Source organism: Ischnura elegans, chromosome 3, assembly GCF_921293095.1.
Source record: "Ischnura elegans chromosome 3, ioIscEleg1.1, whole genome shotgun sequence".
Classification (NCBI taxonomy): domain Eukaryota; kingdom Metazoa; phylum Arthropoda; class Insecta; order Odonata; family Coenagrionidae; genus Ischnura; species Ischnura elegans.
In genome coordinates, this window is record NC_060248.1 from 96,688,818 (window position 1) to 96,714,744 (window position 25,927).

At 37.8% G+C, this 25,927-nt stretch overlaps 2 protein-coding genes across 4 annotated transcripts in view; both read right to left on the reverse strand.

The window, feature by feature from the left end:
• Nucleotides 1–25,000, reverse strand: part of LOC124156206 — a 36,035-nt gene extending 11,035 nt beyond the window's left edge. Inside the window, exons 1-2 of the mRNA XM_046530596.1 lie at nt 24,902–25,000; nt 23,027–23,392 (exon numbers count right to left, since the gene is read on the reverse strand). Of these exons, the coding sequence (XP_046386552.1) occupies nt 23,027–23,392; nt 24,902–24,952 (417 nt within the window). The 5' untranslated portion in view covers nt 24,953–25,000. The remainder of the gene's footprint in view (nt 1–23,026; nt 23,393–24,901) is intronic.
• On the reverse strand, nt 2,404–20,354 carry LOC124156208. Of its 3 annotated transcripts, none has more exons than XM_046530598.1 (3): nt 20,249–20,333; nt 4,495–4,818; nt 2,404–2,707 (listed from the first exon to the last, which is right to left on the reverse strand). In XM_046530598.1, exons 1-3 carry the CDS (start codon nt 20,297–20,299, stop codon nt 2,630–2,632), a joined length of 453 nt encoding a protein of 150 aa, XP_046386554.1. In that variant the 5' UTR covers nt 20,300–20,333; the 3' UTR covers nt 2,404–2,629. The 3 variants fall into 3 exon arrangements, with proteins under 3 accessions (XP_046386554.1, XP_046386553.1, XP_046386555.1); XM_046530597.1 differs by lacking the exon at nt 20,249–20,333 and adding an exon at nt 6,998–7,094; XM_046530599.1 differs by lacking the exons at nt 2,404–2,707; nt 4,495–4,818 and adding exons at nt 16,827–17,208; nt 18,674–18,994 and having other exon boundaries at nt 20,249–20,354.
• Nucleotides 25,001–25,927: the final 927 nt, after the last annotated feature.

The window sequence follows — 25,927 nt, forward strand, 5'->3', positions numbered from 1 at the left end:
AGCACAACGCTTGCAATTCGTGCACTAAATACATTGTGCTCCAGGCTGACCGTCGAAAAAGGCACACTTTAGGCACAGTGAATCTTCATCTTCCTATATCGGACGCGCGTATTTTTTTTTTGTTTTTTAGCTCCAGTTGACATGCGTTACATTGTGATACTATGTTACGTTCAAATAGATTTTTGTCTTCACCACTACACTTATATTTTAGTAGCCTCTTTGAATTTAATAGATTCTTTGTATCTAATCAGTTCCGACGCAACCCAACGCTCCCAAAGACGGCTAATCGCAGACCCAGCGGAACCTCTGGAGTTGACTATTGATGCAAGCTAACCCTCAAATGTAACAGAAAATAATCCATGTAAATGAGGAAAGGGTAATCCAGCTTTCGAGCTCAATTTAAATTGTAATCCAATTCTTCCTACTGAAGAGGTAATCAAATGCGTAAGTCCACTCGACTTTTTTTCATTTTTCTCGGATAAACTGCTTAAGCACATTTGCATAAACAGTGACATAAATGCTAACCAGAAAAATTTAAATCTAGCTTCGGAGAAGGAGGAACGTATGGCATGATAATGTCAGGTAATATGACTTATTGATAATGTCATGATACGATAAATTCCCTAATAAACGTATGTGTTGGTCCAAAAAGGTAACAAAACTTAACAAAAGGTACATCCCCGCACTTTTGTCGGCAAGCATGCATTGTAACCGATTTGAAACAATATTAAGTCATTTACAACTGAATGACAGCTCAATTGATGATGCAAGTGACCGTGTATTCCAAATTAGGCCATTTTTGACGAAGAAATGCATAGGACGGGGCATGTTGGCCGGGGTGGCCAACGTGCCCCGTCGTCGCTGGGCCAACCTGCCCCATCGCCATGTTTACAATAAATTCTATTCGTTACAAATCTCACAGCAGCAATTTAGATTGTATGCCACACAGAAGTTATCCTTAAACTATGAGCTTTAATTGTAGTACTCAATTATTAGGCACAAATTGATCAAAACTTAAATAACACACATTTTACGTGGGAGTAAAATTTTACTGAAACACACGCAAATACAATTAATCGCTATAACTTGTCAAAAACTGCTCCGCCAGTCATAGTGGTATTGTGGAGAAAGGGGAAGTGTTCTACCAGCCTTCTGATAGATTCCTATCACGATTCAGTGTATATTGTATGAATTAACTCGACTGGGCCATCCTGCACCTATGGCCAACGTGCCCCGGTCTCCCCTACTCACAATCAAGGGAAAATCCAGTCTCTCAAACGGACAACGGCGAATGTCATCCTAAGTTCCCGAGTGTCTACACCGTGCATTGCGGGTCATGGAGCGCGACATTCGCCCGACATCATTTTGCTTCACCACGAAAAATTCGGAGTGGAGCAAGTTGGAGCAAGAGTTTTCTTTTCTGTCTAATTGTAGCTTCAGTCTATCTCCTGGTGTAAATATCTTAGTCTTAGGAGCTTAGGAGCGGTAAGCGGCGGTAACCACTTTTCTCCGAGCATTAGGTAAACAATTAACGAAAAACGTTGATATTTTTAACAATTCATAAAGATAATAAAAAACAATTGACTAAAACAAAAGTCCACTCTTAATTAACTAAAATAGTGGTACTATCAATAAATATCCTAAAAAGTTCTGAATTCTTAACTGTATTCCATTGCATGGGGAACAAACGTTGAACTTTTCGTATAAATCGCGCACTCACGATTTCATAGATTTTTGGCAAGCTATAAAAATTAAACAAAACATTTTGACAAAAAATAAACTTCAGTTTTACATGACCCGGACACTATAAAATGATGATATACTATTCCCGGTTCGAAATGAAAAGTCGATATTTTGATTTTTGGCCAGCTTTATTCTATTTCAGCCAACTGGGAGACGTCATTAGAATGATCACGCAAAAAATACTGCGATATATTCACGGTTTTTACGGTTTTAACTGAAAATATCTATCAATTTTTTTTTTTTTTCAGAAGCATTGGAGAATAGCCTTGAAGCACTAGTTATGAAATCGACAGATTCGGCTTCCACTTGGTGAAAAATCGTGCTGAATGAAGATGAACAACCTTTACAAATTTCAGCATAATTCTTTACTGGAAAGACGAGTTTCGGCAGTGAGGCGTATAAAGGCGTAAGGTACTCGAGGATGATGCTTTAGGGCCGAAAAGCGTCGTATTAATAAATTATTCTACGGAAACTTATAAAGGCCTTTCAACTTCATTCACCATTTGTTATGATCATTTTTTCAAAATAATACGGTATTACATGCATCAATGATACAAATTAAATAAACACCTCATACAAGTGAAGTCAGATGCATTATTATATATTTCCTTCCAAAGAAGAATTTTGAGGTAGAAATTGAAAATCAATTATACAAAACACTATTTACACACAGTTTTTATTTTCTCATGTCTGCCCAAAAAAAGATTTTTGTGTATAAACTCCAGTACAAACGATTTTTTCTGCTCGATGGTCCCCCTTCTATTTGCCAAGATCACACCATATAAATCTTAGCGAGTCACTTATGATGTATCCATAACTGGGTAACTAAACTGTGAACGTTCTTCGGCCACACACTTCAACTAGGAATACTGGTGGGAGACTGATGCTAAGCAGTCGGCTGGAAATTGGCTTGCCGATTAATAGGGCATCTTTTGATTGAGCCGTAATCATGGCATGGAAGAAACTGTTAAAAGCAAAAGAACAAATATGGGTGAATAAAGTGGAGTGAAGAAGATGAAAATTAAAACCAATCATACAAAACACTATCATTATCACATCTCAATCATTCAAATGAATGTTTAAAGGACAGAAAAACAATTGTAACTTTCGCCATTATAACTGTTAGACTATGGGTGGGATGGCAAAACTGGCGGCATAAAAGTATCTCAATTACGACCGTCACGGAGTAATCGTAATAAATTGTCAACTGACAACTCTATAAATATCAGATGCAATATTCCATGGAAAAGTACACCCATTAAAATAAACAGAGAAGGGTACGACATCGCTTCACAGATTATATATATTGCATGAAAATATTGTGAACATGCCGCATGGAAGCACTTGCACCTGTTGATAGGAAAAGAACAAATATGGGTGAATAAAGTGGAGTGAAGAAGATGAAAATGAAAACCAATCATACAAAACTCTATCAATATCATATCTCCATCATTGAAATGAATGTTTAAACTGCAGAAAAACAGTTGTAACTTTCGCCATTATGACTGTTAGTCTATGGGTGCGTTAGCAAACTGGCGACATATAACTATCTCAAATACGACCGTCGCGGAGTAACCGCACTAAATTGCCAACTGTCATCCATAAATATGTGATGCCATATTCGAAAGTACATTAATTACAGGAAAATTACATTCCTTCGTATTAAAAAGCAAAGAAGTGAATGACATCGCTTCACACTTCTAAATAAACTGTGAAGACATTGGAGCGCACAAATGTTAGGAAGTTAAAAGAATCGTATCACAGTATATCGAGCAAACGCTTTTCCCATAGGCAGGAGGGATGAAGAAAGGAGGGAGAGAGGGTATGTGTGGATTGCTATTGAATTATTAAACGGGTTAATTGTAGGAAAACAAACGGATTGAGAATAGGGGACAATCAAATGATTCTTTAGCATACTTATTAGCGCATCATGATGGCAGATATTAAGGAATACCTATTTGCAGTTGGAGAGTGCTCGTTATGTTAGACATCAATGTCCCAGTGAGCGCTTCACCCCAAAGGTTTATTGAACTAGTCGTATTCAGCATAAGAAGACAAATGCTGTATTTCTCAAATCAAAGGAGAGTATTTGTGCTACGTTCCCTTTGTTCAGAACCGATTTATGCTTGGTGGGATCTCTCAGTGCCCGCATACGTGCTGATTTTCCATAATGTTTTTGCAATAACCATGAAGTACCGATGTGGTTCCATGTTGGAGTAAAATATCTCCCAACACCCACTAGGTTCTCCAAAGGGAGTAATGTTTCGTATTATGTATGTACGCTTGTTAAAGGCGTTGCGTTGCTTGGCAATTTCATAGGAAGAAAGGCAAAGAAAGGCCTTAGAGAAATAAATAGAAAATATATTGAAGAAGAACTAGGAAAGTGTACGAAGATTAACTGAAGGGAGAATTAAGAGGACAGATAGGTATATCTGAGAATGATGTATTTGTACATCGTAGACGTATAGGTGATAAATGAAGGGAGACTTGAACAGCAAAACTGAGTTCCTTCCACCGTATATGTCATAAATGAATAGCATGGATTCCTCTTTCCAGCTTCTTTGTATTTAGTCATTTAGAACTATGGATATATTAAATTCACTTTTACAATATCATGATGCGGTGCTGTAAATGTGATCTTAATAAAGCCTATTCTCTGTGTGACGGGTACAAGTGTGTGAACGAGATGGCCCTGCATGCGTTGAAGAAATCGTCGAACTGATCCATCGTTTCAGAGGCCTGGGTCATTACCTCGCGTTTACTCCTCTTCATCCCATTGAGGGACTCATTGAGCTGGACGGTGTCCTCCTGGAGGGCGGCGTTCCCCCTTTCGGACAGTTCGGATCCTTGGGTCTCCATCTGCGTCATATTTTCGTCCGACACGCTGTTTGTGCCCTCCTCCACCTCCTTAGTCATGTTCTCCACGAGGACCACCTCATCGACGGAGGGGGCGTCCACATGCCTGCATCTCACCAATGCGCTTGCCTCCGGGTGCAGGGTCCTTGCGTTCGCCATCATCTGCTCAAGTGTGTTACCGCCCTCAGCGGACCTGCGGACGATGGATGCCGCGCTGGCCTGGGAAAATAAGTAGAGTACATTGCAAGTAATATCTCAAAGACCCACAGCGATGAATGTTCTCAAAAAAAGGTTAGACACGGCTAAATAAATGGTAAAGATAGTGACGCGCATAAATACAAGGAAGCTAAAGGCTGGACAGGGTATCGAGCAAAAGCTTGTTCCATAAAAAGGAGGTATCAAGAAAGGAGAGAGAGGACAGCTGAGTGGATTTCTATTGAATAATATAACGGGTAAATTGGAGAAAAACAAATAGAAAGAGAGTAAGGGAAAACCTAAAGAATCTTTAATGTTCTCTAAAGTACATTATGATGGCATTATTATGGGATACATAATTACAGTTAGGGAGTGCACGTTAGATCAGGCATCAATATCCCACTGACAGCTTCCCTCCAAATTTAATTGGACTTGGCGAGGATTGATCTTGATCTAGACCGCAGGCGTGTGAATGGTCTTATTCAGCCAAGGCGACAAATCCTGTATTTTTCAATTCGCAGAAGAGTATTTGTGCTATATTCAGTTGTCGCATTACCGATTAATACTTGGTGGTTTACCAGTTACTTCAAAATTAATTCGTTGGTCGCTTTTAATTTCTTGAAGTAATTTTGAATTTTAATCTTAATATTTATTCAATTTTAAACATTAATTGGACATAAATAATTGATATAATAATTGGACATAATAATTGGGACCCTCATGAAAAAGGCTTAATAACAGAGGTTAGAACGCGTGCAAAGAAGAGCTGCCAGGTATGTGAAAGGTCGTTACGATAGTCTTGTTAGTGTAACTGACCTCTTAGATAAACTCGGATGGGAATCTCTGTCGGACCGTAGATTGAAAAATAGACTAAACCTTTTAGATAAATTCAAGAGCAGTGTCTTTTCTTACGAAGTTAACCATATCTTACGGACGCCAACGTACTACGGAAGATCAGATCATATAAATAAAATAAGAGAGATAGATTGCAGAACAGACAGATTCCGAATGTCATTTTTTCCACGATCAATAAGAGATTATAACGGCAGCAATAGAACTCGTAAATAGATTGCATGACTTGTAGTGTAGCCTACTAACCTATGTAAAACTTAATGCATGTTTCTGAATTTCTATTCTATATTCTATTTCTAACAGCATATAGTAGTATAGTTTGTTATTATACGGGACGTTTTTAGGACGGTGTGGTGTGCATGTGGGAGTCCAAATGCATGCTGCATGCTGGTGATTGATCACCCCCGGCAAAACACACTAGAGGTGGCTCGCAGGGTACTATGTAGATGTAGATAGCTTTATCAAACGCGAGCATTATCTCGAGACTCCACCGCGCTGAATGTTGCTTCGGCCACGACAGCTTCACGAGATTTCGTCATGTGCCTTCAGGATGTAAAGAAAAAGCAACAAAAGCGTGGTGGGAACCCATGAAAAGAAGATTATTGTAAATTTTAAGGAGTCTAGACTCATGAAGTGAACTGTTTACCTTCAAATGAAACATAAAAATGAAGGCCTACACTTTATATGGGGCATATCTTAGCTCCCGATTAAGAGGCTCTTTCTGGAGCCCCTTCCGAAGAGGTTATGTCGAAAACTAAATGATTTCACACGGGTAGAGAAATTTCCATTTTTGCGGTGCTTCATTAATGAAATTTTAGGGGATACAAGTTTTCTCTGCTTAACTAGCTTTTTAGCAGTAGTTAAATTGGCGTACCGGAGCATAATTGCACGTTAGAAAGAATTATCCACCACCAAAGAGATCATAAGTTTTTTATTCCGCTACCAGTCCACTAAATCACCATAATTCTCGTTACATGCTGAAAAAATCGAATGCAGTCCCAGCCTGCATGAATTTTAATTCGAATGGAAATTACAGATAGCGAGAAAATTCCTAATGAAATTTAGCCTCTTTAGGTTTGGATTTAAGGTGGAATTTATATATTTGGTGTTTAAATTAACGCGAATTTCTTAGAATACTTAAGTCATAAAATCTCCATAGATGCTCTCCGGCTTTTACTTTGACTACTGAATGCAGAAATTGAATAAAATAGCGATATTCTTGAGATGTAAGGATGGAGATTGTTTTGGAGGTAAGGCGTGATTTAAAAACAAAGATGGGAAATATTGTCTGAAGGCTTTTTGAGGAGTGGAAGCTACGAAGATAGAGACGATATAGAAGAATAATAAATACCTGTGCAATGCATATTGCCGCGAGGGCAAGGACAACGTACTTGGCTGCCATTTTTGCTTGAGAAGTGTTTGTCGAGCTTCCAGGAGACCAACTGAAGACGGACGGACAACAGATCTTGATATATTAGTCTTCCCCCCACCACCGTCATCCCTCCTTATTCCATCCCCATTCCATATTTCGATCGCTATCGACACATTTCCACTCCAACCCTCCCTCCCCCTTCTACCTCCCCATCATTTAACACTAGATCTACAAATGGAGTCATTTCGAATTCTCGCCGTTTTCATTTCTCTGCCCTGTCTAATATTTTCCGATTTCTGGCCTGAAATTTCGTGACTTTTATTCATTTCGCACATAAAATAAGGCTTTGCGATTAAAATAATTCTAGAAAATGAAATAGTGAACATTTTTCAAAATATACCTTTGACTACTAAAGGGAGTCATTTTCACTCCCTAATGTATTTTGCTTCTCTACACACCAAAGAGTTACATATATTCAAGTGATTATCTCTTCTTATGTTAATAATTAATATAAATCCATCAATCGTTTAAATATATATTTATTTTCCTTATGGCCATTATTTGCTAGATTTTGAAGGCATTTCTTATATTACGTGTCCGTGTTTGGATCTACAAACAATGTGAATGTCCTGATATTATTTTACCTTGCGATAAAGTGGTGAATTTGCAATTCATATCATTTTCAAATTCATGTGTTTACAAGCCGTCGTGTCTGTACTCCTCCATTCTCGCCGCCCACCTCTGCCGCCGCCCGCCAATACTGTTTATTGCGCTGCAGCACTTTTATTTCATCCTTGATTGCGCGGAAGTTGATTTTCGAATCTGAAAAAGTACCTTTCATATACTGATTCCCCAGAAAAATTGATGCACTGACGTACCAGGAAAATAAATCAGTAGAATAAAAATTGCTGTGATTGCATTTTCGACTCTGACAGTGCTGGCTGCCGCCTACCGCACAGGATAACCGTGCGCTATCCTTTGCATTAGTGAATCCAGTGAACTCTCGAGTGGACTGCAAAACTACTGTGAAGTAAGGCTTTCATTTTTCCTGACTGGCAGTACGGATAGAAAAAGTAGTCTAAAGCGTGAAGAAGTCCTTTCTCTGTTGCATTCTATACCGATAGGTGAATCGAATGCGAAACGGAAGATCATTTCGACTCGGACGAATTCGAAGATTTTATTCCTCAAAACGTTTCTAGCGACTCTGATGATTCAGACGAAACGAGTGCGAAAGATAAGCAGTAATATACATTTTCTTCTCCTTTCAAACGGAGTTACAAAACAATGATATTATCTGCGATTATTTATCGATTCGTTTATACTGACTCACAGTGGCATAACTGGGAATATGCTTTGGGGAGATGGAATGGCCACCCCCCTCAAGGCATCTGGAGGACCGGAAAATTTTTCGAAAAATGACATGCCTTGAAATATATTTTACATCATTTTGGAACTAAAGATTCAAATTTAATCAGATGCAGTTACTACAAGTCAAAACTAGACGATAGAATTAATATTTTTTTAATTCTATGAGGCTTTGGGGGGATCCATCCCCTCATCCCCCCATACTTACGCCACTGCTGTCTCTTATAAAGCGATGTTCAATTGTGGAAGCACTCATTATGAAGATTTTGCTCTTTCCGATGAGGAGCTAGATGCATATATAGCCATATTTTATGCTCAAGGAATATCAGGTACAAATGATCACTCTATTGCAAGTATTTGCTCAAACGACTGGGGAATACCATTTTCTAAAACGAACGACTAGGAACTGGTTTGTAAATATTTTGCATCATCTAAGATTTCATGGGAAATGTAATAGATTCCCGCCGCCCAGAACTGTCAAGTTTGCCTTCTTTTCAATAGTGTAGGATAGATTCATAGATAATTACATTGCTTGTTACAAACCTGGTCCGTACATTACAGTCGATGAACAACTTTTCCCTATTAAAATTAAGTACATTTATCTAAGTACATTCCTTATAATCTGGACAAATTCGGCCATGAATATTGGCTTGCTGTTTACAAGGGTAGCAAATATCTTGCAAATGCCTTCCCTTATGTCCGAAAAGATAATTCACTTCATGCAGATTGCCATTTAGTTGTACTGAAACTAATGCAATAATTTCTGGAAAAGGACGAAAGGTTACAGTAGATAATTACATTAACTAAGTCAAACTCGCTGAACAGCAAAAATTCCAGGGAACTAGCATTGTGGGAAAGATGAATGAAACATAAAAGGAGTACCAAGAGAGATGAAATCACAAATGTACCGCAAGAACATCTACTAAGTGATGGCCTATCAACTCGTTGGAAAATACACCTTACTTAGCAGGATTTCATGGAGACTATGTAAAACATTTCGCGCAAGACGTTTAAGAAAAAGCACGTCACAGAGTTTGCTAATCCTCATGTAAGATGTAGATAAAAGCAGGGCGAATGCAATGCCTCAGATTCTTCGTACGGGTTTCCACAAAGAAATATTTCCAGGCAAAACCAAAGTGCAAAAAGAATTGATCAGTTGGAAATTGTATGAGCTGCCATAAACATTTGTGTGGGCAATGTGAATAAACGACAATGCTTGAACTTTAAAGCACCTTAGACATATGCGTGGTTTATCGACTGTAATTTTTTTGAGTTATTTAATTATCTTCCCTATTTCCACGTAGCCAAGGCAATATTTTTGATGATTCAAACAATATGATAAAATGTGTTGAAAGGTCTATGTTTGCTGTTTTATCCAACTCCTCTGTGTTAATCCTATTTAAACAACATAGCATGTAAGAAAAATAATTTCAAAGCAATATTGTCTAATCTCGCAATAAAAAAATATCATTTTTTGTTAGAACTACGTCAGAATTATTGAAGTAATAAACAAAAATGATAAACTAAAGAAATGTATCAATATAAAAATAGATAAACTGCAAAAATAAACATTTAAACGGTAGGAATCAAATTGACTCCATTCGGTAGATAAGGGGGAGGCTGTCAGGTCCGTTATTCCTAGTGTTAAATCCCATGAAGATTTAACCACTAACGCAACACGACCCACCCTGATGAAGCTCTCCTAGCCGCAAGCCACGGTTGCAGGGGGCGATTTCTTGATCCTCTACTCCCATCGAAGGCCTTTCCGCCTAAATTTCTCCCAGTACTCAAACTTAGTCATCGCGTTTTCGCGCCCTTGAAAATTTTCGCTTTGCATTTATCCGCGAAAAATAGATAACGTCTTTTAAAAACATGAATGCTTGAAATACATACTCCAGAGGTAATAATTATTCGATTTAGGAAATAAAAAATAAAAGGAAACACCCTTTTGAAAATAAAGAGACACTCGTGCCATGCTGCCACCCTGATACGCATATGGCTCTTTTACGTGGTCCAAAATTATATATAATTTGGCTGACTTATTATTCACCTAGTTTCTGAGGTAAAACTATAAAATTATTCAAGTTACACTATATAAAACAAATTACCTATACGTATGTAGACACAGACAACGTGCGACTGAATTTATCGAGAAAATACGACACTGTTCCACCTGCGGTTGTAGTAATGATTTAAGAACTTTTATGCTCGCACTCAATTTTTTATCGAGTTTTTCAACGCTTCTACCACTTAATATAGCAATACGATATCACCCACAATATATCCTAAATAAAGATAGCGATTTAACTCTTTAAGTGATGTAAAAAGCAAGATATCTGCGAAAAAATACACGAAACCATCCCAACTTCGACCGGTCAATTTCAAGAAACAATATTTTATTATTTTCCTCCTGCCTGCAAAAGACGAATATAACTTCAAATCATAGCTTAAATGATAAGTATAAATGTCTTTAATAATCGGAGATAGGTACCTTTTCCACGAGTCTAATAAACAATCAAATAACGCTTTTTAGTGTACCTACCCGTTCATGTTTTGTTAACTAAATAATTGTTATAGAGCCATTTAGAGTAGAAAATACAAGAGGAAGTAATGATTTCATTATAAATATTTGTAACCCCTAAGAAAAATACTTTCCGGTTTCACCTATACGCGTGTCTTAAGGTGCTTAGTAAGTGTTTCCAGATGTAAAAGTGTACGCAGCGTCTTTTATTAGTAGGGCAGTAGGGGAGCGTAAATGGAAGTGAATGTGAATAGTAACACCAGAGAAAATAGTATTGCTTATCTGTTTACTAATTTATTAGTTTTGATCTGTACCTGATGGTTACTTTCCCATAAAACCAGCATCTAGCATTTATTTTTATTCCTGTATAATTTTAAATTTTCCAGAATGCTCCACATTAACTCATTGATTTCATCATTCAAGCTCAGGATCAAAACAGGCTCAAATATTCAGTAATCCTTCTCTCCACACTATGCGCTGAAACTACGAGGCCACTGTGTTCACTATGAGATGAGAGTTACTAAACCTTTCGCGAAAGTTATCAAATTTTTCGATTTATTTTATTTGATGCATTAAGAGGAAGCTTCATTCCCTGGAATCTGTAGCGTCTAAGAAAAATGAAGCTACTATTTGACTACGCGAGCATCAATTAAAAAAGGAGACTTATCCAAGGACAAGGAACTAAACTGCACTGCCAGTGAAAAACATAAACGGAGAAACTGATTCTTCAGAAGTTAATGTTTTCTCGCATTGTTCGTTAGTCAACCGTCGTATTCATTTACAGAAGATAGACTGTATCTAGCTTTTCCGTTAAAAAAGAAATTCACACAATTGACTGCAGTAAAGGTAATGAAATAATATGCCGAGGTATAAAGAGTTGAGTACTCCACCTACCTATTTCACCAGTGATATTGCTTATTTCATTAAATTGAATTCAAGATATCACTTAATCGACGGCCAAAACTATTAAAGCCTTGTTATAATGTGTGGATATGGAATTTTTTTACATTTCCGAGCTTGATATGTTGAGATGTATGTCTCTAATGGAAGTTATATTTTGTTGTTTTACACTATTCGTTCATTAAAACGCATATCAACTTCTGAGGCTGGTCATAGGTCCAGACGATGCAAGCAAATCCACAACCCGGATAAGAAAATCAGTTCGTTGTTGCGTCAAAGGATAAAAGTGCTTATTCCTCATGCCTCGATGTTTTCAATTTCACATTTTATCACCAACAACTTTTTTTATCATGGACATATTACTTCCTCATTGAGGCCGCCCAATAGAATCTCAACCGAGTCTGTATTTGATTTTCTAAATTTAATGCAGAGCTCAGAAAACGGATCCGACAGCGTTAAATGCCAGTAAACCAGCCCTTGCACATATAGGATTTATTGCCGTGGTTAGTACCCGAAGTTCGAAAATCCTACAGTTCTTCTTAGCGATACTATATCAGAGAAAAACTTCACAAAATCTCCTACATTGGACTTAAAATATTGCACGTTTCATCACTCCTACTAATTTATCCTTCATCCTACAACTTTTGATTGAATCTCAATTGTCTCTAAAAGAAGTTATATATTGTTGTTTTACATTATTCGTTAATTAAAAGTCTCATCAACTTTTGAATTACATTTTAGTTTTTTTAGTACACCCTTCAAGTTTTGTTGCAGCCAACTTTACGCCCATTGGGTTGGGTATGAAGATCAGCCACAGTAATTTCTTGGCAAACATTTTGATGACCATTAATTAAAACAATCCAGAATATCAGTCCGGTACATGAAAATTATCTTCTAATCTGAACCAAGTCGGGAATCTTTCGAACTTACGGTTAATAATTATTTTGAACCATCGCTGCACATCTTATCTCTTAAGCTTGGTTGGTAAGCCAGGCGCATATAAAAAAATGCTCCCTAACGCTCGACTAAAAGTGCCGGTAGACTTACTGTACGGAATTTCCAAAATAAATATAGAAGGTTAAACTGCAGGTTATAGAAGGTAAGAATTGAGTAAACATGGCCACAAAAATGTATTGCAGTGGAAATTATGGACCAATCAGCAATCCTTATCGCCGTCTCATTATAATTCATATTGCTCTCATATCTCCCTTATTCTCAACATTAACATTTATACTGTACTTATATCTATGAAGTCCTTAAATAATTTTATCTGAGGGGAGGAAATAAAACTTTGAAAAGGTCGGTAATCTAACACATAAATTTTATGTGCCTACAATGAATCCAAAAAATCCGTCTTCAGAAGATCATTCCTATGCGTGGGACCTAAGGTAAAAAGAGAATTAAAAGGTCAATATATTTTCGTTCAAAATAAATTCCTCAAATCGGCCAATAACTTAAAAAATTGAATACCATTCATTAAATGTTACGCATGAAATTTCTTTTTGCATTGATATCATCCCCGCTTTTCTCATTTTAAAATTGAGTTGTAAATGTATCTAAAGTTAAAATCTATTAGATTGTTCATACAAAAAATTAGCAGCTATAATTTCTAGGAAGGCATCCTCACCACCACAGATTTTTCATAAAGGGTAACTAAAACTACCCATATTTTTTTAATTAAATTATGCAATTCTTTTTTGTGAACTTTTTTGGGAATATAAAAACTTGTTAATATTATGTTTTCAATACTGCTAATACAGACTATTTTGGGAGCTTATACGTCAACTCAACATTGTTTTTAAAAAAGAACTATATTCTTAGAGTTACTTCTTGCCGTCTTCTTCGGCCAAAATTATGGTACGGGATGTTATTAACATCAAAATATCGCATTAAAATACCATTCCACAGAGTACGCTCAAAATGGAACCATCGTTGCGATTATTTTTATGCACAACCATTTTCTTACGAATGTTTACTCAAACATTCCATACATATGTTCATCATTACCGGGTTTAACCACATGAGAAGTTCCACGCAAGTTTTTTTCAGTCTGAATTTTTGCTACGCCAAGGGATTAACATGAAAATTTTCCCAGTGCAGGTGTTTCGTCCTTGTTAGTTACTAATACTGCGACAAGTTTTCAAGGAATCATTTCTCTTCGATAACCGGACCAGAGTCGTAAAAGAATCTATTGTTCACAGTATGTCTTATCGCTTTCAGGCAAATGGTTTTTTCCCATCATATCTGGAAGATAAAAAAGTAGAACCTACAGTAAAAAGGCTCAGATGGTGCCTTCAGTCTACTACTACGAAATACCGACTGATTTTTTCAACCGTTTGTCGTCACCTTCTTTGGAGGCTTTCGAGTCATATCCCCCACTATTACCTTTCATGAACTCCATTGTTGTTTTTTATCAATGCTTGGATATTAAGAAATGACTGTGGTCATTCGCGTCAATCAATGGTTAGTTGGCCGGTAGAAGAATCATTACTAATTCAAAGAAGGAGGGTGGAGAGAAAATAGTCCTGAAATAAGCCAAGAGTCCTTACCAAAATATTGAGACTTGTGCTTGAACGCTCATTAAAACCATGCCCTGTAAGCTATTTTTAATTTATTGGTAACTTTCGATTTTTCTACATTGCACGTTGATTAATAACTTGAAAGCTTTTAACCAGCTAATTAAAATTTAGATTTGAGTGCTGAATGAAAAAAGGATCGGCTTTTTTTAGTCTTTCTAAGTAAACCTCAACTTTAATGATTGACCAACAATGAGCGGGCATTGCTTGGCATAAATTAACAAAATTTATATTTGTAATGGAGTTAGGCTTTTTTAGCATTTGTATTAGGTTGCATTCGTCCCCCGTAATTAGAACAATTGTTAATGTATATTTATGAAACAACATTTTCTTAGCAACGGTTACCCATACGAGGTGAATTTTGATACTCTTACCATCGTATAGTCACCTCTATCTTTGTACATATGTTAATAATTGCTTACAATCATATGCTATTCTATAATGGTTTTAATACTTTTACGCAAGGCTATAACCTCTGGCTGCATGGTGATACAGCTGGTAGAGATAAAAGAGCCTAAAGGTCACCCCAAACTATGTGTACTATGTGTGCGGGTACAGCTCAACCATAACTATATGAGAGTAGAGCTCAACTCACACTAAAATTAGAGTTGATTTGACCAAAACTATAGGAGAGAGTAGAGCTCACCAAAAATAAACCCAAAGGACTGAAAAGTTTACCCGCTAGAAGGTGAGATTGTCCACCTATTCACCTCGGTTTAAACCATGGACCGATTGATTGGTAGTTCAACACTTTACAACAGTCTACCCACCAGTACGCCACCTCGTCTTTATCAAACTCTAAGCAACATTAGCTAAATGAATGTCATGGCTTCTCATAGAAGCCCCGCTCGAAATTCTCTCCCGAAATATGCTACGAGTCCAAATATCGCCTTTGACATAGATAGCTGTTCAAAATAAAAATTGTGTCGCAAATTTAATCTTGGATAAAAAAATCAAGATTAAATTATTGTGATAGTAATCTACCGACTAAGGTAGTCTTCGTTGGTGTAAAAAGAAGTTGTCTGGCAGCCGCCCCTTTCCTCCCAAGGCTGCCTTTTTCAATTCGCTGTAAGGCCTACTCCCTTTCAATCTACCTATCTAAAAATCCTGTTCCCTTCAGTCCCCTCCATCGTTTACCTTACATTCCACCCTCTAACACCGTTTTCAACATCTCCTCGCTAAGAACTGCCCCCATAGATACCATTCCCAATAATGAATATGTAATTAATATTCAATATTGTGAGAGTGAAACATAAAAAGGCATGTTGATTTTCCAAAAATTTATATAACAGAATTTTTTTCGCGGAGGTGACTCGTTTCTTTTAAATACCTGTGGTATTTCTCAGCAGCATCAATCCAAGTGGGGGGCCCTATGAGTGTTAATTCAGGCCTTCCTTTCCCTTTCCATGATTTTCATTGGCCCTTTCACGTCGCGTGCGGCCAGGGTCTGGCCACCCAAACCTTACGTTAAAAGCTAGTTAGTAAATTCAACAGTAAATATAGGTGGCTATCTGAGTGGGCGATTTACCATAAAACAATAGAAAACACAAATTTACCTATATTAATGATGTTTATTTGTTCACAAATTTCGTTTTACACAGGTCGATAGGTGTTTTATCACAGAGTATCGAAAATCGACATTCTGCTCCATTTGATCGTAAAACCGAATCAGGACAATCCGGCTGATATAGATTTCAGTGTTTCTTTTCCCACTCATTCTGAGAATATGGCTGGAATAGGAAGGCATGCGGACGTACGGGGTTGATGAGATGAGTAGCAGAGTGATGGTGGAAAGAATTCACACGTTACATTTTTCACCGCAGATTAAGATGAGGTGGCGCGGGTGACAGCAGCCTGGACGTCGTTGTGGAACTGTCCGAACAGGCTGAGGATCTGCTCAATAGCGCTCTTGGACAGGTTGGCGAGCTCGTCGTGGACGCTTCCGGCATCATCACCGGTGGCCCTCGCAATCTTACCAGTTTCGGTCATCATGGTCTCGACTGTAGTCTGCACGAAAAAAAGAAACAGAGAACCGACGTCATTAAAATTATCATGCAAATAAATGCTGCAATACATTAACGTTTTTTACGCTTTTAACTGAAATGTCTCTCAATTTTTTTTTTATTTTCAGAGGCCTTGGAGAGGAGCCATGAAGCATTAGTTATGAAATTGGCAGATTCGGCTTCCACTTGTTGAAAATTCGTGCTGAATGAAGATGAACAACCTTTACAAATTTCAGCATAATTTCGACGCTGAGGCGTACAAAGGCGTAAGGTACTCGAGGAAGATGCGTTAGGGCCGAAAAGCGTCGTATTAATAAAGTATTCGACGGAAACTTATAAAGGCCTTTCAACTTCATTCACCATTTGTTATAATCATTTTTCAAAATAATACGGTATTACATGCATCAATGATACTAATTAAATAAACACCTCATTCAAGTGAAGTCTGATGCATTATTATGTATTTCCTTCTAAAGAAGAATTTTGAGGTAGAAAATGAAAATCAATTGTACAAAACACTATTTACACACAGTTTTTATTTTCTCATCTGCGTCCAAAAAAAGTTTTTCGTATAAAAACTCCAGTACAAACGATTTCTTCTGCTCGATGGTCCCCCTTCTATTTGCCAAGATCACACCATGTAATTCTTGGCGAGTCCCTTATGCTGTATCCATAACTGGGTAACTTAACTCTGAACGACCTTCGGCACACACTTCAGCAAGGAATACTGAAGGGAGGCTGATGCTGAGCACTCGGCTAGTAATGGACGTCCCATTCAGGGCAGTTTCTTTAACGATGCCACGGGTAGCATGGAAAAAATTGCACCTGTTTATAGCAAAAGAATAAAACTGGGTGAATAAAAGGGTATGAAGAAGACAAAAATGAATACAAAACACTATCATTATTATATCTATGTCATTGGAATGAATGTTTAAACAGCAGAAATACAATTGTAACTTTCGCCATTATGACTGTTAATCTGTGGTAGGTTGGCAAAAATGGCGGCATAAAAGTATCTCAATTACGACCACCACGGAGAAATTGTACTAAATTGTCAGCTGACAACTCCATAAATATGTGAAGCCATATTCAATGGAAAAGTACATTCATTCGTATTAAAAAGCAAAGAAGTGAATGACATCGCTTCACACTTCTAAATAAACGGTTAGGATACTGGAGTGCATAAATATTAGGAAGTTAAAAGCATCTATCACAGTATGTCGAGCAAACGCTTTTTCCATAGACAGGAGGGATCAAGAAAGGAGGGAGAGAGGATATGTGTGCATTGCTTTTGGATTATTAAACGGGTTAATTGTAGGAAAACAAATGGATAGAGAGTAATGGCCACTCAAAAGAATGTTTAATATACTCTTAAGTACATGATGATGGCAATTATTAAGGAATAGCTATTAACAGTTATAGAGTCCCGGTTAGATAAGATATCAATCCCCCAATGAGTGCTTCACTCCCATGGTTAATAGGGATATGAGAGGAATGATCCTGCTTTAAGCCACAGGAATGTGAATTGGTCATGTTAAGCATAAAAAGACAAATGCTGTATTTTTCAAATCGCAGGAGATTATTTGTGCTTTGTTTACTTTGTTCAGAACCGATTTACGGTTGGTGGGAGATCTCACTGCCCGCATATCTGCTGAGGTGCTACTATTTATGTTATGAATCATAACATAAATAGCATGGTTATCATAACTTATGATAACTATGAAGTACCGATGTGGGGACATGTTGGTGTAAAATTACTCCCAACATCCTCTAGGTTCTTCAAAGGGAGTCATGTTTCGTAATGTGTATGTACGCTTGTTAAAGGCGTTCGCAGATGGTCTTATTGGCAATTTCAGAGGAAGAAAGGCAAAGAAAGCCGTTAGAGAAATAAATAGAAAATATATTGAAGATTAACTATGATAGCGTACGAAGATTACCTAAAGGGAGAATTAAGAGGACAGATAGTTATATCTGAGAAGGATGTATTTGTACATCGTACACGTATAGGTGATAAATGAAGGGAGACTTAAACATCAAAACTGAGTTCTTTTCACTGTAGGCATCATGAATGAACAGAATGGATTCCTCTTTCCAGCTTCCTTATAATTAGTCAATTAGAACTAAGGATTTATAAAATTCACTTTTACAACATCATGATGTGGTGCTGTAAATGTGATCTTAATAAATCCTATTCCCTGTGTGACGGGTACAAGTGTGTGAAGGAGATGGTCCTGCATACGTTGAAGGAATCGTCGAACTGATCCAGCGTTTCAGAGGCCTGGGTCATTACCTCGGGTGCGCTCCTCTTCGTCTTATTGAGGGACTCGTTGAGCTGGACGGTGTCCTCCTGGAGGGCGGCGTTCGCCCTTTCGGACAGATCGGATCCCTGGGTCTCCATCTGCCTCTTATCGTCGTCCAACACGCTTTTTTTGCGCTCCTCCATCTTCTTGGTTAGCCTCTGCATGAGGGCCCTCATCTCACTGAAGGAGGGGACCACATACTCGGTCACCTCCTCGCTTAGCTCCTCGAGCAAGGCCATAGCGTTCTCTATCACCTGCTCGATGGTGTTACCGCCCTCAGCGGACCTGCGGTCGATGGATGCCGCGCTGGCCTGGGAATATAAGTAGAGTACATTGCAATTAATATCTCAATGACCCACCAAGATGACTGTTCTCAAGAAAAGGTTAGACACTGCTAAATAAACGGTAAAGATACTGACGCGCATAAAAAATACTAGGAAGCTAAAGGCTAGACAGGGTATCGAGCAAACGCTTGTTCCATAAACAGGAGGGATCAAGAAAGGTGAGTGATGACGGCTGCTATTGAGTTGCTATTGAATAATTTAACGGAGAAAAAAAATAGAAAGAGAGTAAGAGACAACTTAAAGAATCTTTAATGTACTCTAAAGTACATTAGGATGGCATTATTATGGAATACATAATTACAGTTAGAGAGTGCACGTTAGATTAGGCATCAATATCCTAGTGACAGCTTCACTCCAAATTTAATTTGGATAGGTGAGGATTGATATTGATCTAGACCGCAGGCGTGTGAATGGTCATATTCAGGAAAGGGGACTGATCCTGTATTTTTCAAATCGCAGAAGAGTATTTGTGCTATATTCAGTTGTCGCATTACTGATTTATGATCGGTGGGTTACCAGTAACTTCAAAATTAATTCGTGGGTCGCTTTTAATTTTTAGAAATAATTTTGAATCTTAAACTCAATATTTTACAATTTGAAACATTAATTGGGCATAAATAATTGATAGTTTCAGCAAATGCAAGTTTTATCTTGTGACTCCACCGCGCTGAAAAATTTTAAGGAGATACAATATTTATCTGCTTTACTAATTTTTAAGCAGTAGTTAAATTGGCGTACAGGAGCATAATTGTACGTTAGAAAGAGTTATCCAATACCAGAGACGTCATAAGTTTTTTTATTCCGCTACTAATCCACTAAGTCACAATAATTCACTTTAGTACATACTGAAAAGAATCGAATGCAGTCCCAACCTGCATGAATTTTAATTCGAATGGAAATTACAGATAGCGAGAAAATTCCTAATGAAATTTAGCCTTTTTAGGTATGGAATTTAAGGTGGAATTTATAGATGGTTTGGTAAATTAACGCAAATTTCTTAGATCACTTAAATTATAAAATTTCTATAGATGGCCTCCGGCTTTTACTATGACTACTGAATGTAAAAATTGAATAAAATAGCGATATTCTTGAGATATAAGGAAGGAGACTGTGAAGGAGATAAGGCATTATTTTTAAAACAAAGATGGGAAATATTGTCTGAAGGCTATTTTAGTAGTGGAATCAGCGAAGACAGAGACTATATAGAGGGTTAATAAATACCTGTGCAATGCATATTGCCGCGAGGGCAAGAACGACGTACTTGGCCGCCATTTTTTCTTGAGAAGTGACCAGATGAAAGGTTCAAGGAGACCAACTGAAGACGAATGGACAACGGGTGTGGATATATTAGTCTTTCCCCCACCATCATCATCCCTCCCTGATGCATCCCCATTCCATATTTCGATCGCTATCGACACATTTCTACTCCAACCCTCCCTCCCCCTCATTCTTCTCCTTCGTTTAAATCCCATAAAGACTTAACCACAAACGCAACCCAACCCATCCTGATGAAGTTCTCCGCGCCGTGAGCCACGGTTGCAGGGGGCGAATTCTTGATCCTGCTACTCCCATCGATGGCCTCTCCGCCATGACTTTTCCCATCAATCATATTTAGTCGTCGCTTTTTCACGTCCTTGAAAATTTTTGCTATCCATTTAATCGTGAAAAGTAGATATCGTCAATTATAAATCTTAAAGCGTGAAATACGTACTCAAGTGGTGACTGTCTTTCGATATAGGCAATAAAAAAATAGTAGGAAACACCCTTTTTAAAACAAGAAGACACACTCGTGTTATGCTACCACCGTCATACTTTTATGGGTCTTTTACGCGGTCGAACATTATATACAATTTGGCTGAGTTAATATTCACCAAGTTTCGTAGGAAATACCATACTCACAACATTGCCCATAAATGATAGCGATTTTAGTATATAAGTTATGTAAAAAGTATGATATCTACTTAAAAATACACAATTGCCATCTCCACTTCCACCTGGCAATGTCAAGAAACAATGTTGTTTAATTTCTTTCTTTCCTGCAAAATACGAATATGCCTTCAAATAATAACTAACATGATAAATATTAATGTCTTTAATAATTGGAGGCAGGAATTCTTTTCCATGAATATAAAAAGCAATCAAATCACGCCTTTTAGTGAACCAGTTAATCTATTTTTAGGTAAATAATTGGTATAGATCCATTTAGAGCAGGAAATACAAGGCGAAGCAATAATTTCAATATAAATATTTGTAACTCGTAAGAAAATTACTTTCCGTTATCCCCTATACGCGTATCTTAAGGTTCTTCGAAAGAGCTTCCAGATGTAAAAGTGTACGACGCGTCTTTTTTTAGAAGGGAAGTAGGGGAGATAAAATGAAAGTGAATATGAATAGGAAGACCAAAGAAAATAGTTTTGCTTCTGATCTGTAGCTGATGGTAACCTTACCATATAACAGGATTAAGCTTTTTTTTTTTCCTGTATAATTTTCAAATTCCACAATGCTGAACGTGAAGACATTGATCTCATTATTCAGGCTCAGGATCAAAACAGGCTCAAGTATTTAGTAATCCTTTTCCCCACACTATGCGCAGAAACTACAAGGCCACTGTGTTCACTGTGGTTTGCTTCAGTTACTAAACCTTTCGCGATAGTTATCAAAATTTTCGATTTATTTTTTTTAATTTATAAGATGAAATTTTATTCCCTGGAATCTGTAGCGTCTATGAAAAAATAAAGCTACTATTTGACTACGCGATCTTAAATTCAAGACGCAGATTTATCCAAGGACAAATAACGAAACTGCACTGCCAAAGAATAACATAAACGGAGAAAGTTATTTTTCAGATGTTAATGTTTTCTTGTATTACTCGTCAGTCAACCTTCGTATTCAGTTACAGAAGATTGACTGAATCTAGCTTTCCCGTTAAAAAATTAAATCACACAATTGGCTGCAGTAAAGGTAATGTAATACTATGCTTAAGTATAAAGAGTTGAGTTCTCTACCTACCTAATTTTCCCAGTGATACTACTTTATTCATTCAACTTTTTTCAAGATATCACTTTATTGACGGCAAAAATTCTAAGAGCCTTGTTATAAAGGTGTCGATGAGATATTTTTTATACTACCGTAGCTTGAGATCTGGAGGTGTATGTCTCTAAAGGAAGTTATATTTTGTTGTTTTACATTATTAATTCATTAAAACGCAAATCAACTTCTGAGTAATATTTCAGTTTTTTTATTACAGCCTTCAGATACATATAGCAGCCACGTTTACGTCCGTTGGCTTGGGTACGACGCCCAGCCTCATTAACTGCTTAGCTAACATTTTGATTACCATTAATTACAAAATCTGTAATATGTGTCCGGGGAATGAAAATTACATTCTTCTATGAAGCAAGTCAGGAATCACTCTTCAATTTCTTTCCAACTAACGACTAATAATTATTTTGAACCATCGCTAAACATCTTATCTCTTTAGCTTGTTTGGTAAGCCAGGGGCATAGAAAAATATCTCACCAAACACCCTCTAGGTTCATTATAGGGAGTCATTTTTCATGTTATCTATGTACACTTGTTAAAGGCTTTCGCAGATGGCCTGCTTGGCATTTTCATAGGAAGAAAGGCAAAGAAAAGCCTATAAGAAATAAATGGAAAAATATATTGAAGAAGAACTAGGAAAGAGTGCGAAGATTAACTGAAGGGAGAATTAAGAGGATAGACAGGCATGTCTGAGAAGGATGTATTTGTACATCGTACACGTATAGGTGATAAATGAAGAGAGACTTAATCTGCAAAACTGAGCTGTTTTCACTGTAGGTGTCATGAATGAACAGAATGGATTCCTCTTTCCAGCTTCCTTGTACTTAGTCAATTAGAACTAAGGATTTATTAAATTCACTTTTACGCCATCATGATTTGAGGCTGTACAAGTGATCTTAATAAATCTTTTTCCCTCTGTGACGGGTAGGAGTGTGTGAACGAGATGGTCCTGCATACGTTGAAGGATTCGTTGAACTTCTCCTGCATTTCATAGGCCTGGGTCTTGGGCTCGCGTGCGCCCTCCTTCATCTTCTTGAGGGACTCGTTGAGCATGTCAGTGGCCTCCTTGAGGGCGGCGTTCACCCTCTCGAAAAGCTCGGATCCGTGGGTGTCCATCTGCCTCTTCACTTCCTCCAACACGTTCTTGGTGCGCTCCTCCAGCTTCTTGGTCTTGTTCTCCATGAGGGCCTTCATCTCATCGACGTTCACCACCCTGGCCACCTCGTCGCCCACCTCCGCGAAGTCAGTCCTGGCGTTATCCATCATCTGCTCGATGGTGTTACCGCCCTCAGCGGTCCTGCGGTCGAGGCATGCCGCGCTTGCCTGGGAAAATAAGCACAGTTTGCGTCAGACACTGCTAAATAAACGGTAAAGATACTGACGCGAATAAATACAAGGAAGCTAAAGGCTCGACAGGGTATCGAGCAAACGCTTGTTCCATAAACAGGAGGGATCAAGAAAGGTGAGAGAGGACGGCTGCTATTGAGTTGCTATTGAATAATTTAACGGAGAAAAAAAATAGAAAGAGAGTAAGAGACAACTTAAAGAATCTTTAATGTACTCTAAAGCACATTAGGATGGCATTATTATGGAATACATAATTACAGTTAGAGAGTGCACGTTAGATTAGGCATCAATATCCTAGTGACAGCTTCACTCCAAATTTAATTTGGATAGGTGAGGATTGATATTGATCTAGACCGCAGGCGTGTGAATGGTCATATTCAGGAAAGGGGACGAATCCTGTATTTTTCAAATCGCAGAAGTGTATTTGTGCTATATTCAGTTGTCGCATTACTGATTTATGATTGGTGGGTTACCAGTAACTTCAAAATTAATTCGTGGGTCACTTTTAATTTTAGGAAATAATTTTGAATCTTAAACTTAATATTTTTCAATTTGAAACATAAATTAAGCATAAATAATTGATAGTTTCAGCAAATGCGAGTTTTATCATGCGACTCCGCCGCGATCAATGTTGCTTCGGCCACGACAGCTTCAAGAGATTTCGTCATGTGCCTTCGGGGTGTACAGAAAAAGCAAAAATAATGTGGTAGGAACACATCAAATGAAGATTAATCTAAATTTTAACGAGTCTATACTCATGAAGTAACTCTTTCCCTCTAAATGAAACATAAAATTGAAGACCTAAAACTTTATTTGGGGCCCACCTAGGCTCCCGATTAAGCGGGCCTTTCTGGACCTCATTCCGAAGAGGTTCTGCCGAAAAATAGATGATTTCACTGGGGTAGAGAAATTTTCATTTTTGCAGTGCAGCATTAATAAAATTTTAAGGAGCTAAATATTTTTCTCTTTTTCTAATTTTTTAGCAGTAGTTAAATTGGCGTACAGGAGCATGATTGAACGTTAGAAAGAGATATCCAATACCAAAGATATCATAAGTTTTTTATTCCGCTACTAATCCGCTAAGTCACAATAAGTCACGTTAGCACATACTGAAAAGAATCGAATGCAGTCCCAACCTGCATGAATTTTAATTCGAATGGAAATTACAGATAGCGAGAAAATTCCTAATGAAATTTAGCCTTTTTAGGTATGGAATTTAAGGTGGAATTTATAGATGGTTTGGTAAATTAACGCGAATTTCTTAGATCACTTAAATTATAAAATTTCTATAGATGGCCTCCGGGTTTTACTATGACTACTGAATGTAAAAATTGAATAAAATAGCGATATTCTTGAGATATAAGGAAGGAGACTGTGAAGGAGCTAAGGCATTATTTTTAAAACAAAGATGGGAAATATTGTCTGAAGGCTATTTTAGGAGTGGAATCAGCGAAGACAGAGACTATATAGAGGGTTAATAAATACCTGTGCAATGCATATTGCCGCGAGGGCAAGAACGACGTACTTGGCCGCCATTTTTTCTTGAGAAGTGACCAGCTGAAAGGTTCCAGGAGACCAACTGAAGACGAAAGGACAACGGGTCTTGATATATTAGTCTTCCCCCACCATCGTCATCCCTCCATGTTGCATCCCCATTCCATATTTCGATCGCTATCGACACATTTCCACTCCAACCCTCCCTCCCCCTCCTACCTCATTAGATAACTACAGATAAAGTGGAGAATATGCAATTCATAGCATTTTCAAATTCATGTGTTTAGAATCCGTCGTGTCTGCCCCTCCTCCATTCTCGCCGCCCACCTTTGCCGCCTCCCGCCAATACTGTGTATTGCGCTGCAGCACTTTTGTTTCAGCCTTGACTGCGCGGACGTTGATTTTCAAATCTGAAAAAGTACCTTTCATATACTGATTCCCCAGAAAAATTGATGTTCTGACGAACCAGGAAAATATATCAGTAGAATTAAATAAAGTTGCAGTGATTGCATGTTCGGCTCTGACAGTGCTGGCTGCCGCGTGCCGCACAGGAACACGGTGCGCTATCCTTTGCATTAGTGAATCCAGTGAACTCTCGAGTGGACTGTAAAACTACTGTGAAGTAAGGCTTTCATTTTTCCTGACTGGCAGTATGGATAGAAGAAGTAGGCTAATGCGTGAAGAAGTCGTTTCTCTGTTGCATTCTACACCGGTAGTCGAATCGAATGCGAAACGGAAGATCATTTCGACTCGGACGAAGTCGAAGATTTTATTCCTCAAAACGTTTCTAGCGACTCTGATGATTCTGACAAAACAAGTGCGAAAGATAAGCAGTAATTTACATTTTCTTCCCCTTTCAAAGGGAGTTACATAACAATGATATTACCTGCGATTATTTATCGATTCGTTTATGCTGACTCACAGTGGCATAACTGGGAATATGCTTTAAGGAAATGGGATAGCCACCCCCCTCAAGGCATCTGGGGGACCGGGAAATTTTTCGAAAAATGACATGCC

Coding starts and splice junctions, on each gene's coding strand:
- LOC124156208 (XM_046530598.1), bottom strand. CDS start 20,299: ATGGCGGCCAAGTACGTCGTTCTTGCCCTCGCGGCAATATGCATTGCA. Junction 4,819..20,248: donor CGGCAATATGCATTGCACAG/GTATTTATTAAC, acceptor TTATTTTCCCAG/GCCAGCGCGGCATCCATCGT. Junction 2,708..4,494: donor TGAAGAGGAGTAAACGCGAG/GTAATGACCCAG, acceptor TGCTTTTAACAG/TTTCTTCCATGCCATGATTA.